The sequence below is a fragment of the Coturnix japonica genome, chromosome 1 (genome assembly GCF_001577835.2).
Source record: "Coturnix japonica isolate 7356 chromosome 1, Coturnix japonica 2.1, whole genome shotgun sequence".
Classification (NCBI taxonomy): domain Eukaryota; kingdom Metazoa; phylum Chordata; class Aves; order Galliformes; family Phasianidae; genus Coturnix; species Coturnix japonica.
Genome location: NC_029516.1, coordinates 13,105,230 through 13,124,015, shown reverse-complemented (window position 1 = coordinate 13,124,015; position 18,786 = coordinate 13,105,230). Strand labels below are relative to the sequence as shown.

The 18,786-nt window shown below is 35.8% G+C and overlaps 1 protein-coding gene across 2 annotated transcripts in view; it reads left to right on the top strand.

Moving 5' to 3' along the window:
- The window catches only part of COG5 (component of oligomeric golgi complex 5), a 172,599-nt gene that overhangs the window by 116,734 nt on the left and 37,079 nt on the right, over window positions 1–18,786 (top strand). For both annotated transcript variants that reach the window (XM_015850827.2, XM_015850892.2), the window contains exons 11-14: window positions 9,122–9,203; window positions 11,343–11,547; window positions 12,354–12,515; window positions 13,951–14,050. In XM_015850827.2, coding sequence (XP_015706313.1) covers window positions 9,122–9,203; window positions 11,343–11,547; window positions 12,354–12,515; window positions 13,951–14,050 — 549 coding nt within the window. The remainder of the gene's footprint in view (window positions 1–9,121; window positions 9,204–11,342; window positions 11,548–12,353; window positions 12,516–13,950; window positions 14,051–18,786) is intronic.

The following is an 18,786-nucleotide window of genomic DNA, read 5'->3' as shown; positions in this document are numbered from 1 at the left end:
TGAGCTGAGAGCTACAGTGAGTGTTATTCTGTGCTTTGTGGAGGGTTTATATCGTTGCCTCTCCTGGTGAATGCTCGGTGAGTAAGCAGGCTATTTTCTTGAGTTGTCAGCACTGTCAATATGAGGTGTTAACAATACAGAAGGAAATGTCCTCATAATTGCATCAGATAAGGAAAAGAAATGGAAAATGTAAGTGTTTATTTCCCAAAGCATACCTACATTTCACCTTATTTTTGACTCTTCTGTCCAAACTTGTTAAAAAAAATGTTGCTGCTTTGAAGTTATTCACATCCTAACATCACATGTTCACATTCAATCGACTCAATTAAAATAATCCTACTTGGAAAAAAAATAAAAATAACCTAATTACTGCCTTACTTGAATTCACAACATAATCTTTTCACCTATTATTTCAAGTATGTGGTTTTTTTTCTAGTACCTTTTGTAGAAGCAGAGTTGTATTATTTGTGCACCATTTGTGTTGTAGTTGCTGTTTATTATGTAAGCATTGGCAAGACAGACACTTTGTGGAGATCTGAAGGCAGGTGAATGAGAAGGTTTGCCATCCCCAACATACTGAAGATGCTCTTAGATTCAAACCTACAAATTTTCTTGCAGACTTCTATTGCAAGATTTCTCTTTAAAAAAAAAAGAAAAAATGTTTCTAATTAAAGAGTCTTACTTCTTGTTTTAAATGGATCCATTGCCCACAGCCAGCCTTGTTAAAAGTAATTCAGTTGTAATTCAGATGGGAGGAACAGAGCCCATGTAATGGTCTTCTAATGACACTGCATTTTGTCTAGGACTTTAATCCCGTTTCTTTGCCAGAAATGTTCAGCTGTAAATAGAAGGGATCATGTCAAGGCTGCATTGGTTGGTAGATTATAATGACCTATGTTCATTTACACTTCAATTTTGTTGGGGTCTGTGCAGATTGTACTCCAGTGATAACTGAAAATTATTAAGTCAGCTAGATTACAGTCAGATTACTATTAGAAAAGAAATACATTTCATGGCAGTTTCGCCTTCTATCATCAATTCTTGTCAGTCTTAACCCGAGCCACTGGGGTTGAATGGACGTGATAACAAACTACCCCTTCATCCCTGGATGAGGTACATAACAGTCAAGGTGAAAGTGTAGAGTTACAGCTGTGCATACTAAATCAGTTTTGTGGGCAGAAGGCAGCTGCCAAGTCCCTTGGGTAGTTACTGGCTTTTGGAAACACTGACTTCATTTACTTCCAGTTGATGCATATGTTGCAAAAGCATGGAAGGATTAATTAATGTTTGGGGTTTTTTTTTAAGTAGTTTTGATGGTAGGGGACACTGTTTAAGACCTAAGTATTTTTGTTACTTGTAGATCCATTTTTCTAAGGAATCACATACGAATTCTAATATTGGAATTGGGAAAAAGCACACTGTTCATATTCTAGTTAAGAAGATAATGTTTAAACAAAGAAAAAAAGATCTTGTTTCTTTTGTCTAATGCATAAAGAGACCTTTTTAAAATGTTGCTCTATCACTGGAAGTCTAGAAACTATTATGCCTTGGGTATAAGGTGATCAACACTAATGAAATTCCATGCCCTCCAGTAAAACAAAAAATCAAGGTCATTTTTAAAGTCATGGTGTCATTTATTGACATGTGTTCACCTACAATTCTAATGTAGACAGTGTTAAAAATTCATATGCCCTGATCTTTGTAAAAATGTAATCTAGATTACTTTGAGAAGCTAGAAAAGGTTTTTTCGATGCACTGATTTTTTCTTTCTTTATTGATTAATTGCACTAGTGAGTGTGATGGTTTTTTGTTCACAGTCTAACATTTGGTTATGTTGTTGCTATAGAAATAGTGCAAATAGATTTCCTTATCTCTATCCCATAAGATCTTGCTGTACAGGATTCTTAAATCATTTGCTTTCTTGCTTTATTGGTGGAAAAATATTTACACTGTCCTTTAAATGTCTTCTGTTGTTAGAGCAGTGTTCTCGAGTCCTGTATTTCTTTATGGCCTTTGATTACAGATAGAAAACACTGTATGTATTAGTATGCAAAGCCTGATTTCAGGAGCCTGCAGCAACTAGCTGCATGGTAATATTCAGTTTATTGTTTTACATTTCAAAGGGTCTTCACAATAAAGATATTTTCCACATTCTATTCAGAGTATCAAAATTTCTACAGGGAAAAACAAGTTGGAAAGGATTGTCATGAAGGGGAAGCCAGTTTAGAATCTGTGGGTCAGATTTATTATTTAAATGTTAGAATAGCTATTTCAGACAAACACAAATATGATAATTCACAGATGGGAAATTATACTCATTTAGTTCTAAATTTACAGTGTGGAGGAAATAGAGACATTTGTAAAAATAAGTATATGTCTTTTCAGCATTTTCTTGCATTCTTATCTAATACCAAGTAAGGGGGTATTTTCTTTCTCATTCATTGGATTTAGATTTAATGTCAGATGCCAAATAGTTATATAAAGAACAGAGCTCAAGAGATTTCATTTCTATAACAGCAAAGTTAATGAGGAGCTTGATATGTTGTTTTTTTTTTTTCTAAATGGGATAAGTTGTTTGGCTTTTAGTTTTGAGGTAACTTTAAGTCAGTTTTCCAAGCTGTGGCACTGATATCAATGTAGAGTAACAGTGGATACAAATCTTCAAATATCGTTCCTCCTACAGTACTGGTACTCACTCACTATTATTTGGTGGTTTATTAACTTAATAGTAGCTATTAGCGGAAGATGGGTTATACTTTTTGAGATGTGAAATGAGGTCATTCCATGTAAGTGGGGAGTTCTAGCACTTGGATCCTGTTAGCTTTTTTCCAGTGGAAACAATCTTGTGGTCCTGAAAACAAGGAGCATTCATCTAAATTTTCAGTCTGTGCAGCACAGTCACGGTGTCACTTTGCAATGCTGACTGGACAGCCTACAATCTATAATACGACTTATTGAGAGGAATATTGGGAAAAAGGAAGGATTTTTAATATGCCGGTATACATGTCCTTTTTTTCCTTCATTTCACACTACTATGTCAATTCTTAACATAAGGAATTGCATCGAAGATAACAGTTTGCAGTCTCTGTGTGCTTTAACAACCCTTTTTTTTGAAGCTCTGAATCTGAGTTTATTATAAGCAGAGAATTGTTGATGAGAAAGTCTCTTCTGGAAAGGTTAGTAGGCTGCTCTTAATTCAACATCTATTAAATGTAGGCTCTTTCTGAGCTAGATTATCAAAAGTGCTGACCGTTTGCCATTAAATATTAAACCTGCATACTTACCCGTGTTTATGTTCCTATAAGACTCCATTTTCTTTCTTTAGGGTAGAAAGATTTACTTAAGAAACCCTTATCTTAAAATACAGTTTGCTAGTCAGAGTTCACCTGGAATGCACAAGGCACATTGGACTGAGCTTTCTTGATCTGAGACAAATGAGCAGGATGAATTGGCACACCAAATGTCTCCTGGCCCTGTCATTATTCAGCGTTATCAAATATTCCTCATAGTTTTATCTAAAAACTTTCAGGGGTGGAAATTTCAGAATATCTGTGCGCAGTATTGCCCACAGTAACTTTGTGGTAATAGTTAAAACTAAATAATTGAGGTGAACACATTTTTTTGCTGATTGTTGATTATGGCGTTGGTTCAGCAAAGCACTTAAGAGCATTCTTAATTTCACATAAATACAGTAAAAAGTCAAATAGTCTGCCTGCATGTCTTATTTCGATGAGGGTAAACTTTGTTGAATTATGTCTTACACTAATGGTTTTTTTGCAGTAATAAAGTGAGCCCTACTACTGGGAAAATTAATTGCCGTTTGTGGTCCAGCCTAATGGACTTGTTTTGTCTGATTTATGTGTGTAATTTCCATGAAAAAGTAATTCCTGTGTGAATGGAGTATGTGACCGAGTACTTATTTTTTAATAAAAACTACTAAAAATGAAAAAATCATCTTGGGTGAGTCAGATTTGAATATTTTGGGTTTTTCTACTTTACACAGATGCAGTTTGATTTCCTGGGAATAACACTTTCACAAGCAGCTAACTGCTTATAGTTCGTATGTTTTTCAAAAGCATGTTTATTTCCCTAGTTCTTGATAGCCGTGCAGTAGGTCAGAATGGCAAAAGGTTGCTCTGCTTGATGTTACTGGGCAGTTGTTCAGCTTATTTCCATCAGCTTAGAATTGACAAGAGGAAGACAGAGCCCAGCTGCCTTGCATTACCTGCAAATGTGCATAGAGGCTACTAAATTGAGTACCTGATCAGCAGTGTTAGTTCTGGGAAAGAAAGTTGTCACTGAGCACAAGAACAGCAGAGACAATGATTTTCATTCTCAGCAAGAGGTAGGTCATTAGTTTATTTGGTATAGTTTAGATACAGGAGCATTTTCACTGTGGATTTTTATGAGAAATATAGTTCTGTGGCTGATCCAAGCCCATTTGTAGTAGTGCAAATTATGATTTCTGTGTGGATTCTCTCTACTGTGAGATCAGAATGAAAGATGGATTAGATGGTGGGTAAAAATCCTGCTTTATTTCTATAGTTGGTTGAAATCAGTGTTCATAGGCTTAATTTAGTTGTACTCTATAACGGGAAAAGTATGTATATGTCAACCTGAATCTTGCCTGTCTTGAGTATTAGATACTATCAATCACAATTAAGATTCTTTTGTTGAAGAAAGAATATATTGCATATGAAAAGAAGAAACAGCATTATATTAAATGCTAAGGTGTAATAATTTTCTTCTGAAAGACTTCAAATTATGTAAGGATTTTGGAATACTGTGCAATAAGCACATGAAGCAATTTTGCCCCAGATAACAGTTATGTTAGACTATCTCGTTAGACCTCTTAACTTCCAAATGTTTATGTGTTTTCTGCATTATTAAACATACCCTCTGTTGGGGGCTGGGGTAGATTATGACAGAATAGTGATCTTTATCCAGTGTTGTTGGTTATGGAATAAAAAGCTGATGGAAGATGATTGCCACAGAGCTGAAAAGATAATCGGATGCAGTTCATTACTCATCTTGTCAGCTGCTCCTGCTACAAGGGATTGTATCACAAGATGTTAATCTGCCTGTGACTAGATTTCAAAGCAAGCATTTTTATTTTGGGGAGGATATCGCTTCTTTCAGTTTTATGTAGTTTTCATAAGAGAAATGGAACATTCCCAATTTAAAGTCTCAGAATGTTAATTGATGAAAAATATTAGCACATCATTGTGGGTTCTGCTACAGAAATATGATGATGTACTACGAATGCTGTTTAATTGCAGAGATTGTTCTTTTTAAGCTAGTGGTGAGGTTGTGAATCTACTGAATAGTGGCAGTCTGTTGAGACGCCAAGCACTGAAAGACATCAAGAATAGACACAAGACAGGTTTGCACCAAAGAGAATCACTTCTACACATTTAATCACAATGTGAGTGCACCCAGTACTCCCACGTGTTGTCTACCAGCGAGGAGATTTGGTGTAAGTATAGTGGAGAACCAAATTTGTTGCTCACACACTATGGAAATATAGATGACAGGAACACAATTTCAGCTAGATTACAGCTTCTGAACATGAAGAGCCCAAAAGAGCAGTTCTTTTCCGATACTGTTGGGATGTTGCTCACAGTGCTATATGAAACACGGGGGAAGGCTTATAAGCTTACCATTACGATGAGTTGTAGATCTGCTGTGTGCATTTCAGGCAAGCAGTGCTGTCTGCCCTTTCCTCTTCTCCTTCATTCTGTGTGTCTTTGTAAGTCCTTGAAGAAGTTGTCCAGGAGAGGGGAACATTCCTTCAGTCGTTCCACTGAGCTGGAGTAAAACATTCCTTTAGGAATTCTTTTTTTGTGTGTCCTATATTAGTATTAATTGTTGTCAAATGGAATTGCATATTAGATTTTTAATAGTTAAATTACAGTTTCCATTTGCACAGAAGTAATCTGTTTGAATACTCTCTTTAAAAAATAAGCAGTGAAGTACCTAAAATAAGAAAATAACATACTTAGGTAATATGTAGGCAAAGAAATTGCAGGTTTAAACAAAATAAATAAATGTTTTTTGAGTGGTCATGTTTGCATATCGCACTTTTATACTCCCAGCTGGAGTACCTAATGCTAATGCCTTGTTGTATTCTTATTTTAGTAACTGCAGTCCTCCCCGGTGTTTGTGTAGGCAAAAGTATTCTCTGGTTCCTGCCACAAACACTTACATGGGTTTTTGTGTGCTACTAATCAGCAGCTGTATTTCACCTCCTGAGTGACCACATCTCAGCACTGGACAAAGTGAAATATCACTGTTCACATTATAGAAGCAACTGATAATAACTCCCTCGGTAGTGTTTTCGGTTGTTCTGAAAAATGGGACATTAACCTTTTTTGTACCCTGAACACTTTTTGACTGAGTCGTGAGTCAGTGTAAAGTCTGTAAATTTTCCATGTATTTTTCCACTCTATTTCCTCACACATAATATAGTTGAGTAGCCAAGACAAAGGCGCCTTGATAATTGTAAAATTTTGATGAGTTAATTAATACCATTTACCCAGGTCTAGAGATGCAAGCTAATGGGCAGAGACTTAACTGGCGCAGATGTGGCTACTCTGCAAATGTTTATATGAATACATAATGTATATATGTCTGAATTTATATATATTGTAAATGTTACACATTTTCCCTCTGATATTAAATGTTTTCAGGTTTGTGTAACTGCTGTTTGTCACAATGCTAAATCACAATTAAGAGTGACGTGAATGGACAGTAGGCAAGTTTGCTTTCAAGACCACATTTAATCATTGCATTTTGTGCTAAGACTAAGGTTTAGGTGGTGATTACATTAATGAAAGAAAGTTATTTGAAGGTGGCCTGTAAGTATTTTTCCACGTCCATTAGATGATTTAGAAATTTAATTGAGTTACAATGCTGAATAGGCAAATATTGTTCCAAGTTGGGATAGAGAATATGAAGGTTAATTAATTTATTTTATAGCTCATGTGAAAGCTCATTTATTTTATAGTTATTTTCGTATTTTAAATATGAAACTGTGAAATGAAGAACTGAGTCATTTCATATTTATGCTATAATAATCCATTTATCCAAAAAAAGACCTTTCGTGCAGTGCACCATATGAATAACTGTCCAATATTACTATTTTATTTTTCCCATATATGAAAATCAACTACAGTTTTACGGAAAATACAAATTTAGCTATGAAATGGGTTAGTCTGGTTTCTAAATCTGTAAGTGTCCTCAGGCAGTCACAAATGAGATTCCATCATTCATGTTGATGTTATTTTTCTGTGTTAATTCTCATACATTTTTCAGATATGATCCTCTCATCATCCTGGATACACAACAGCAGAAAAGACATTCAGTTCTTAACATGACCTGAAAATTCTATCCTTCTTTGTCTATTCCACCCCTTATCTCTATATAAGGGGTAGGACTGGATGAATTCTTTGTCTAGCTTTAGAATGTGTGAAAGCATTCTGTCTGATAACGTGATATTTAAATATATATATATATATATACATATATATATATACATGTTTCAGTTTCTTTTTGACTGATTTGCAAGTTTTATATAAAGTTTTTGAAGTGATGGCTTTTGAACTGAAAACTTGAGCTTGCAGTGTTTCAATGACCGGATCTTCAAACTGAATGCAGTGGTCCATTCTGAAGACTCTCATTGCCTTGGCCAATACAAGAGAATAGTCTGTGTTCTTTTTCCCTCTGTCATCTGGAGTAGTAATTCAGTTTGGAATGGCTGTTATATTTGAAAGAGCTTATGTTATTTACAAGAACATGTGGTTTGGCTTGGTTTTTTGTTTTTCCACTTTTCTCATAGTAAGTCACAGGCAACACTGAAAGGAAAGCTCAGAAAATGCATCCAACTTTGACAGAGATTTCAGTGTTGAGCCCTTTACTTAAATGCATCGTTAGCTGTGAATGCTGTGCTTTCATTTAAAAACTTTGATCTTCAGAGTGAATCAGAACAGAAACAGCCAAGTGCCAGCCTAAAACTCTTAGCATTGCTGACATCTGTAATCATTGCTGGGTGTTTTGCTTTTTCTTTCTGAGCACATTTTGCATAGTTAGTGATTTCTTCAAACTGGTAAATTTATACAGGAAGGTCGGTATATTGCTTAGGTATATGAAGAAAAATGTTTTGTTGAGAGCTTTCCTCTCCCATAAAGAGTTCAAGGCCAGGTTGGATGGGGCTTTGGGCAACCTGGTGCCCAAACTGGGAAGTTTTGCTGCCCACAGCAGGGGGTTGGAAGTAGGTGTTCTTCAAGGTCTCTTCCAAACCATTTTGTGTTTCTCTGAGTAAAACACTGGACATGCTTTGAGTAAAACCTGGCATGTTAACTAGGGGGCAGGATGGAATGCTCACCATCATCTCTTGCAACTTTTTCTATCTCAAAGGCACAAACAAGAAGAAAGCAAATGAGAGAAATGGAAACCATACCTTAATGTTTGACTTGATCTTTAAGATGGTGGAGGGGAGTAACTAAACAGCTTGTGCTTTCAAATATGTCTTTTTTTCAAGAGTACGCTACCTCATTTCCACTTCTGTCAGCAAACCCTGTTGACACAAGATGGTGAGAAGCCAACTGAAGTTTGGTGTATTTTTTTGGTTGTTAAGGGTTTTGGAACTGGAAATTCTTCTGTTCTGTGCACACCAGAGCAGCATGGACTAGTTCTGATTCCTGATTGCTATCTGTAAACATGTCATAATGCCAGCAACAGTAATTGCTGTGATTTAGTCAGCATGAGAATTCCCACTGAATGAGAAGGTCATTGCAATGCAAAGAATTTTCCTGACACAGTTCCAAGGTGTGCTGTTTCTTTCTACACTCATACCTTTTACAAAAGAATGATTGCCAGGGAGCTGGCAGCATTTCTCCCAAGGATAAGGGAAAAGATTTGAGAGATGATTGAAACTTTTATTTTCGTTTTCTCAAGCAATTTTTCTAGTTTTAAACTTGAGGAAAACTACTCAGTCTTCATTTACTTCGTTTTGGTTCTCAGTGTTGGTGAAAGAGCTGTGACTGGAAGCATTTGCAGTATTTAAGATTCTTTTGAGAGAGTTTTCTTTGAAACCTTCTTTTCTTTTCTCCCTTGCTATCAGGATGGACAGTCTGATATTTTGTACAAATTTTGGACCGCAGTAACTCAGACTCTTTCCTCTCAGTTTCAGTCTGCAACAGACTGTAAGTATTCTGTACAAATGATTGGTAATGTATTTTGTAGTTATTGAGAATCTCTCATTTCCATAAGTTATTTGCTCATTATCTCCTCTGCTAACAGCAGTGGTTGGTTCACTTAGTGCTGGGTCTGTGAATTTCAAATTTTGTGGGTTTATAACCAAACATTCCTAAATTGTAATTGAGCTTTCTGGGGAAGAAAAAAAAGTTTTCTGTTCCATTAAGCAGTCATAATCTAATAAAACCCCATATTTAGGCCTACTATATCTGGACATAAAAACATTTGGGATCACATTATACTTTGCAAAGTGAATGAGTTTGTCGAAATCGTAAGTAGTAATTTGATTTTAAAAAAGCAGTTTATACATTCTTCTGTTGTTGAACACTCCTCAGTTACGAAAGACTGATTTTAGCCATTCTTGCGTACTTTCTAAATAGGAGCTGAGTTTCTTTAAAATTATGTCTTGTCTAAATATAGATAATGTGTAGTGTTCTGACTATACGCAGTGTTCTGCACATATGTAATAAATAACTAGCAGATACAACCAACAATATTAAATCATGTTGTAAACATAAGAGTACTCTTGTCATATTAATGGAGCATGCAATTTGATAATATTTAGTGCTTTCACAAATACCTCTTTCATATTTGTATACAGAGTATAAAGTGAATCTTTTGCAAAGTGCCTAAAGTTTGCATTGATCTTCTGATCTCAGCTATTGCATTGGCCCTTCAAAATTTGATTCTGCTCTGCTAAATGGCAAGAGTATAATTTGAGGAGTAGCTGTTTGATTCATGTTCTGTGGTTGCTAAGTAACTAGATGATTGCAAAAGAATATGTCTTCATCTTGTGTTAAAACATATTAATTTTACTGTTTGCCTTATGCATAGTTTAACAGTGGTAGGTACATACTAGGGATCTCCTGTGTTCGTGCAGAATGTGTGCTACCTATTTTCAGCACAAAGTTTTAGGTATAAAATTATGACATCAGTTAATGGGATCAAGCAACATTTCAGTAAAAAAGGCAACTGTTAGATTTTATCTTGTTCCTTCTAATTTTTAATCGTTTTTATATAAAGTTTTGGAGCATTTGGACTTTAAAACTGAGTGCTGTTTTTACTTCACCATTTCTGAGTGCAGGGAAAACTGCTTACAGCAAGTAGACTTTTATTTTTTAAGTGATTTGTCTATATAAAAATGTTCACCTTTAACGTGTTCATTCTAAGTGATTGAATCCACTGATGTGAATCATAGACTCTCAGGATCGTATAGATAAGAGGAATAGCAGAAAAAAGCACCAACATTGTTCTGTGACCTAAAATAGCTCTGCGTTTGGTAACAAATGTGCATCCTCCAGTATTCAGAATTAGAATGCACTTGAGTTGATGGGGTGGGCTGAGTCAAATGGGGCAGATGTCTAGAACTTGAAAAACCCTAGGAATGAATGTAACCGTGTTAATCTCCTAATGCAACGAGGAAATCCATGAAGTATGAGTGATGTTAGATCAAGATTAACATCAGTGTCTAAAGCAGTTGTACATTTGTTTCATTTCCTGTTACTTTTGGCGAGCTTTTACAGGCTGAGGGTAATGCTGAGTTTTCTGCCGGTTTTGCCATTCTTTATTTGTGTAGGGATTACATTTTAGGTACGTTGTTTTAAAGGTGTGTGTAAAAGCAGATTTTATGGAGTTTGTCTCATAGACATTATTTGATTTAAATGATTATCTTGAAAATCGCAAAGCTCCACGCTTCTTCTCCTGCCAAGCTGTTGTTAGCAAATCTTCGTTCAGTGAATTCTAATCACACTTTGGACTAAAATGAATGATAGTGCTAACAATTAAGTTTGATACTAAACAGTTCGTGTCCGTGATTGGTATATTTAATACACAATGTAAGATTCTCCTGTCCAGTATTTGAATTTTGGATCTTATACTGGAGCTTTAGATATATATCATCATCAACTTCATTTAACATAATAGCTCATACCACTTGGAAAGTAGTTATAAATATTACATTAGCAGTGTCAAAGGGAGAATGACATGTAACATTCATTGATTTAAATGCAAGGATGAAGGTTATTCTTACAAATCAAATAAATAGCTTAAACTTGATAAAGCACGTTACTTACTACTTTATTTTGTAGCTTCTATGTTTTTGAAACAAGCTTTTGAAGGAGAATACCCCAAATTACTGAGACTTTATAATGACTTGTGGAAGCGCCTGCAACAATACAGCCAAAATATTCAGAGGAATTTTAACACAAGTGGAAGTCCTGATCTCTTTGCTGAGCTGCAACAAATGGAGGAAGATGCACAGGACATATTCATGCAAAAAACCCAAGATTACGAGTATGTATTATGAAGCCGTATAAAATGCAGTGTAAAGCTTGGTACTGTGCAGTAAAACAGAGTATATTTAAGAGTATTTGGTGTTTTTGCCTTGTGTTAATTGTTTTAATGCTATTTCAAAGCTGTGAGGTTCTTGTTAGAATATGTTATTAAAAGTGTTAGATTGACTTGTCCTTCTCAAAGTGCCTGGTAATATTACTTTGAAACTGGTTTTATTTTGGTTTTCTTGGGGAAAGAAAAAGCAGAATGATCAAAATTCAGTTTTATATATATTGCAATTACAGCAGTAGCTTTCTGTTAATGATATCACAATCACTGGAGTGTGACAGACATTCACTTTCTAAAGACTCACAGTTTGTATGTTTATACACTGTAGAAAGGCATTATTTGATTGGCAGATATTGGAATGATCAAACTGTAACAGGCTTAAGATTTCTGGACTTTTGCTAAATAAAGTGGTTGTTTTAAGCAAGATATTGTCTTAAGGATATTTTCTGGATACTGCAGGTGTTTATAGAACTATTTATGGAACAACTTCTTAAGAACACCTTAACTGTGAGTTCCTTATAGGTCTTAAAGAAAGGGCTAGGAATTGTATTTAACTATGCAGGATGGCTGCCTGACCAATTATGTGATTCAAATGAAAAGCAAGCTGTTATGCTGTATTCAGTTTTTTTCAAGTGTATGTGCTAGAATAGCTGAAAGAAAAAACATACTGGGTACTGTAAAGTTTGTACGGTCCGAAAAGGTTCAGTGCTACTGGGTACCTTAACTTAAAATGTACTGATTTTGTCTCATCCTTGCAGCCCAGAAAAGGCCTTGAAAGATTCACTGCAACAATATGAAGCTGCTTATTTGTCAAAATCCTTATCTCGACTCTTTGATCCCATCAATCTTGTCTTCCCTCCTGGAGGTCGGAATCCTCCCTCTTCTGATGAGCTTGAAAGCATCATTAAAACGATAGCCAGGTATGCACATATAGTACACTGAAAAATGTAGTCTCTGGTGACTTGTTTTTTATGTTACAACTTCAGAAATGAGACTTTTTTACCAATAAAATGTTAGTTACTCTTTAATTCTATAACTGATTATCATAAAAATTGTCAGGATTTCTCTTCTGTGTTTGGTTGTTCTGGAACAACTGAAATATTCATTTAGTTTAACTGTCGAAGCTTATAAAACATGAGGAAGAGAAATTTTATACCTATTGTAAATGTCTGATATCTTCATTATTCTGACTGCATCAAAGATAAAATAATAGTTACTCATCTGCAAATGATAATCCCTGGTGTAAGTAATCTGTTACAGTAAAAACACAAGATAATAATTGAGTACGAGATTCCAATTAGAATTTGTAAAATGAGATACTTAAGTTAGCAGGGGAGTATTTTCACTCCTAAGAGTTTGGTAAGCACTGATCACTGTAATAGAACATGAAAATAGTGGGCAGTGTTCTCACACCATGAATGTGCATGTCAGTGTGTGTGTATGCATGTGTTTTTTGGTTAATATTAAATACTGACACTGTACTTGTGACTGGGAGTTGGAAATGCTCAGAAAATGTGTATCTGTGTGGCTGTTGGTGATATTTTCCTCCTTGTCTTAGGAAAAGGGAAAATGGCATTCAGCTCTGGGGCATGCAGCGTAAGAATGACTTAAGGGCTGGAGTAACTCTGGGCTGTTAAAAGAGGGTAAAAGAGTTGTTTAGTCCAGAGAAGATAAGGCTTTGGGAAGAGATGGGGAGGGACCCTTTATAAGTTCATGAGAGAAACTAATCACGGCATTACATTCACTTCAGATGCCTTTTGTGCTTGTCTGCATTCACGGTAGAGCATATATGAATGCAACCCCAACTGATGGAGATCTGTGGGGTTCCATGAACAGGGAATACTGGAAGTGAATTAGAAGTCTTTTCTGTCTTCCATTCGTGCCCCGTCACTCCCTCGGTGCCTTTGTTACTACATAGTATTGCCTAAAACACGGCTTATTAGTTGTGTCAAGCTAAGGCATCCCCTGGGTATTTCTGCACAGCTCATGTAATTCCAGAGTTGAATGACTATGTATTCACCTGTAATGTTTGAAGGCTGCTGCCAAAGCTTGAATGTAGTTAATTGCAGTCAATATTTTTGAATGGCTTACTAATAGTGATTTCATACTGAAGTGTCATTTCTAAACTTTGCTCATTTTTACCAGAATAGGAACATTCTGCACATAAAATTCCCAAATGACTTGTTAAATTGTAAACTGAATTACAATGCCTAGAAAGACATGGTTATGTATTACTTCTTCTAAACCGACTTGCTGCCTAACAGTGTATTTGTAGTTAGTTCGTTAGCGAGTTATTAATTAAGTTATTAATTAACTGCTAAGTTATTAATTGAGATTTATGATCTTTGCTTCTAGTGAGCTAAATGTGGCTGCTGTTGATCCAGACCTCAGTTTAGCTGTGGCCAAAAATGTAGCAAAGACTATTCAGCTCTACGGTGTAAAGTCTGAACAGCTTGTAAGTAATTTACAAATGTTTGAAACTTCTATTTTTTCCTGTGTAGGATGTTCTCTTTTTTGTACCTTTTCAACATAACAGTGATGCAGTCTAGATCGACAAAACTATTGAAAGCTTTCCACTTGGAGATATTTTGGGTTAAATTCTGCATTCAAGTGTACAGTGTATGGATAGCAATGCAAGTGGTGTGTATAGCTGAAAATTGAAGTTGTCATATTGGTTAAAAGTAATCTTTTTGTCTTTAAGTAAAATCAAGATTATTCAATTCAGTTTAATCTCTCTGAATAGCTTTGAAAATCTGAAATTCAATAGCAAATACTTTGTTTACCACATCTGTTTAATGGGTTGTATTGGAAATTTGCAAACGTATGGGAAAGGAATACAGGAGAAGCGGTCATGAAGGCCATAAAGAATATTTAAAATTTTAAAATAAATCCATGTACTGGGGTTATTTTGCTATATTCTTAGAAGTTATTTCTTAAGTTGAGTCGTCATTTAAAGATGCCAAATGATGGTGCCATAATTTCAGACTACAGTTTCCTCAAAAAAAGGAAATCAGTGTGTTTACTAGGCTGGCAAGAAGCATAAACACCAGAGTCTGCTGTGCTCATCGCCTCTATTAGGGTTTGAATCTGGCCAGTGGCTTGTTCAGGAGTGTGCATCATTTTGTGATCAGCCAGCTGGCAAGTTCTTAAGAAGCCCTAAGAAAAAGGATTTGTGGAAGAAAGCTGAAAAATATGTGATTTGTGGCTTTGTGTTAGCTGACTGTAACTAAAATAATGTAGGGGCGAAGAGGGAATCTAAGCCTTTGAACTACTTGAATTCAAGGGAAAATAAAACTTGAAACTGAAAAATCAGGAGACAGGATTAGTCAAGCTGGCAGAATAAACATCCTCCAAGGATATACCTGCAAATTGTAAAACAGTACAAACTTTGTATTGCGCTGCTACTTTTGTGGGGTTTTTTTTTTTTTTTTTCATTTTTGCAATTTTAAATTTCCTTACTGATATATATCTTAAATAAAAAAAAAAAAGAAAAGAAATTAAACAGGAAGGGCTTAACACAGTGTCAGTGTGTATAGTGTCATCTTTAAAATACTAAAAAACCTTCCCTCCAGCTGCCTCTCCAGAAGAGCATCTCTCCCATGTCCTACGTCATGCTTGCCAGCCCTGTGGGATATAGTCTAGAACATCTAAATGCTTTTTTTATGCCTATTTTTGGGCAGACAGATTGAGCCTGAAATGTTCACCATGTGTAGAACAGGAGCTATGTCAGACACCACTTTTTCATTATACTTTTGTGGTGTAGCCAAGAATGCAATCTTCATTCAGACTTGCAATCCGGTTTACAATATTAGCTTTCTAAAAGCTGTGGAGGGTGACCATTGAACATTTTTGCTCCGATGCCTAATTTCTGATAGCTGTAGTATGCCAGTGCTAAAGATGGAAATTGAATTTCCTGGAGGAATTTACAACAAAGTTATCTTCCAAATTAAAAGCAAAAAAACCAAAAAAAAAAATCATAATTCTCCATGCAGGAACATAGAGGTACTTTTCAGAATCATTTGGATTTTTACAATTGTTTTCATATTGTTGGCAGGTTGTTCTACATAGATTTGAGTGGTGAGAAAGACAAATAAGAGCGCAGTTCCAAAACTGCACAGACAGATTTCAGGTTTCTATTTTCTTCAGTTCCTTTTAGATGAAATAATGATTTCAGAAAAAAAAAAAATATATATATATATATATATATACATATACACATTTTACTAAGACTTGATTAGTAACACACTGATTCTTTAGCTAGCTTTAGATAGGGTAAGTAACAAGAAAATTACTATTCAGGATTTTAACTTTGAGTAATAGCAGCATATTGCAGTACGGACATGCAGAATTAAAATGAAAGCAAGAACAAATGAGCTTTTCCACTGAATGCAAAATGTCTGTTTCCATTGCTTGTGACTTTGTACACTGTTGCCTTTTGGTTTTCCTGTTTCTTCTCCTGCTGTGCCTCAGACCTATTCTTGTATTAACCAGTTCAAATGATTTCACAGAAGATATAAATAACTACTTGTGAGCAGTAGGTAGATTTGTTCTGTTGCTGGGTGAACCTATAACTTAATTAACCCTTTGTCAATGCCTAATGTTGTTGCATGCCAGGACATATTCAAAATTATTGTACTTGGTTCATGCGGTGTAATTGTAGATGTTCTTACAATGCAGAGTTTGAAGGAATAATTACACATAGCATTAAGTAAAAATATATGTAAGACTATTAGCTTTAACCTCATCACCCATCCTGTGTTTTGTTAGGTGATGCTGGGGAAGAGTGATTGGTGTATTTTCTCTCTTTCATTATTATTTTGTATCTTCTTGTTAACATTTCCCTAATTAACACAGCCCAAGCATTCTTATAATGATTACAGACATCATTGCAAATTTCTGTTCAGTCAGCATTTCTATGTCCTTGTCATTCCAAATCAGAAAAGAGATTAAAAACTCTGATCTGGTATTTTGGATAAGAATGAAATCTTCTTTTTCTGAATTTGCTCATTGTAATCCATTCCATGCTTCATAACATACCTACTGCTTATCAAGACATTTTATCTGTTAACTATTTCATTGTACAAGTAAGGGCTCCCAAAGAAAAAACAAACAAACAAACAAAATACCCACCAGATTTTAAGAGTTTTAAAAATAAAGTTTTATTCCAATTTGCAAAAAATAAAGTTTTATTCTAATTTGCAAATACCCTAAGTTGTCATCCTGATTGGAGTAAATTGTCATGTTTATCTGGCCGCATAAGGGAAATCAAATGTTTCATCAGATGCTGACGATCAGTACAAATGAAGGGGAGAGATTCATGCAAAACTTCTAACTTGCGTTTCCTGAAAACAAAGAAGTTGAGTAATTTTCTTTTTTTTTTTCTTTGTGCGAATCTGTGCTGCTTAACAAAAGATCAGATCACAAATCTGCCTCTTAGATTTTGATCCATTTATGTAATGCATAGTTGAGAAGAGACAGAAAAGAGGGCTTGTATCTCACCAGCATCTTCATTAGGTAGCTTTGAAATGGCAGCAGTAATTGCATGTCAGGATCCTCCAGGGTAATGCTCTCCAGATGTTTCTTGTCATGCACTGTAACCAGAAAAAACTTTCTGAGCTTGCACTACTATTCTATGTATGTACAGATATATATATTTATTTATTAACTATATATGTAGAATCATAGAATGGTTTGGGTTGGAAGGCACCTTTAAGATCATGTATTTCCAGCCGCCCTGCTGCATGCAGGGACACCAACCTAAACCAGGTTGCTCGCAGCCCCATCCAGCCTGGCCTTGAGTGCTTCCAGGGAGGGGGCATCCACAGCCTGCTTGAAAATGAGGGTTATGTTTTCCCTTTTCTGACCAGTGGGAACTTCAGCAGGCTGCCATGACCTTTCAAATACGATGGATAGCAGCTAGACAACTTCATCCATCAGCTGTCTCAGAACCGGTGGATGGATCTCATCAGGTCCATCAGGACTTGTGCATTTTCAGGTTCTTTAGGTGGTCTCAAACCTGATCTTCACTTATAGCGGGCAGATCTTTCAAGTTCTTATCTTTGCTTCCTGTAACTTGGGCAGTATGGCTAGAGCCCTTGCCAGTGAAAACCGAGGCAAAGAAGCCATTGAACACCTGAGCTTTCTCCATATCCCTCATGACTAGGTCTCCAGTTTCCTTCCAGAGAGGGTCCACATCTTCCCTGACCTTCCTTTTATCACTGATATACCTGTAGAATTTCTTCTTGTTCCCCTTTATGTCCCTGGCTAGATTTAATTCTGTCTGGGTTTTAGCTTTCCTAACCTGAACCCTGGCTGTTCAGACAACTTCTTTGTAGTACTCCCAGTTAACCCATTCCTGCTTCTGCTCTCTGTAAACTTTATTTTTGTGCTTAAATAAGTCCAGGAGCTCCTTGTTGATCCACAGATGCGTTCTGGCATTCTTATCTGCCTTCCATTTTCTTGAGATGCACTGCTTCTGGGCTTGGAGGAGATAGTCCTTGGATACTGACCAGCTTTCTTGTGCCCCTCTTCCCTCCATGGCTTTATCTCTTATCACCCAGTCAAGCAGTTCCCTAAAAAGGTCAAAGTCTGCTCTCCTGAAGTCCCGAGTTGCAGGCTTGCTGCGCAAGCCTTAAGACAGAAAAGAGATGTGATTGGTTTCAAGAGTCTTTTAAGTCCTTGGGTTTCTGTTTTTTTTGTGTTCTTTCTCCCAGTATGCTTCTTAGAATCAGATATAGAAGTGAAAATGATAGTCACTTTTTGATTGGAAGTAAGACAAAACTACATTTCCCTAATTTATTACCTGTAATTTTATCATTTACTGAGCTGAATTTTGAATGTAATTTTTCTCATGACTACAAACCTCTTTGTTGCAATTTTGCAATCACTGTGTTTTGGTTTGACTGCTGATGGGGACGTAGTATTTCTCTTACTAATCCTTAGAACAGGGTGTCTGGCAGAGACAAGTCATGAAACATTGAAACTAAAAGCTCTGTAAGGTCACAAGATTGATACTTTGGCCAACAAGCAGAAAAATAAATTCTAAGATCCTTTGTCTTCATTGAGATGGCAGAGTCCTGTTTGATCATCCAGTCTATTCCCTTTTCAATACAGGACTATTCCAAGTAATATTTACTGTTGTCTTTTTTTGTTGTATTCTTTTGGCCTTTTGAGTGATTATTTCAATTATCT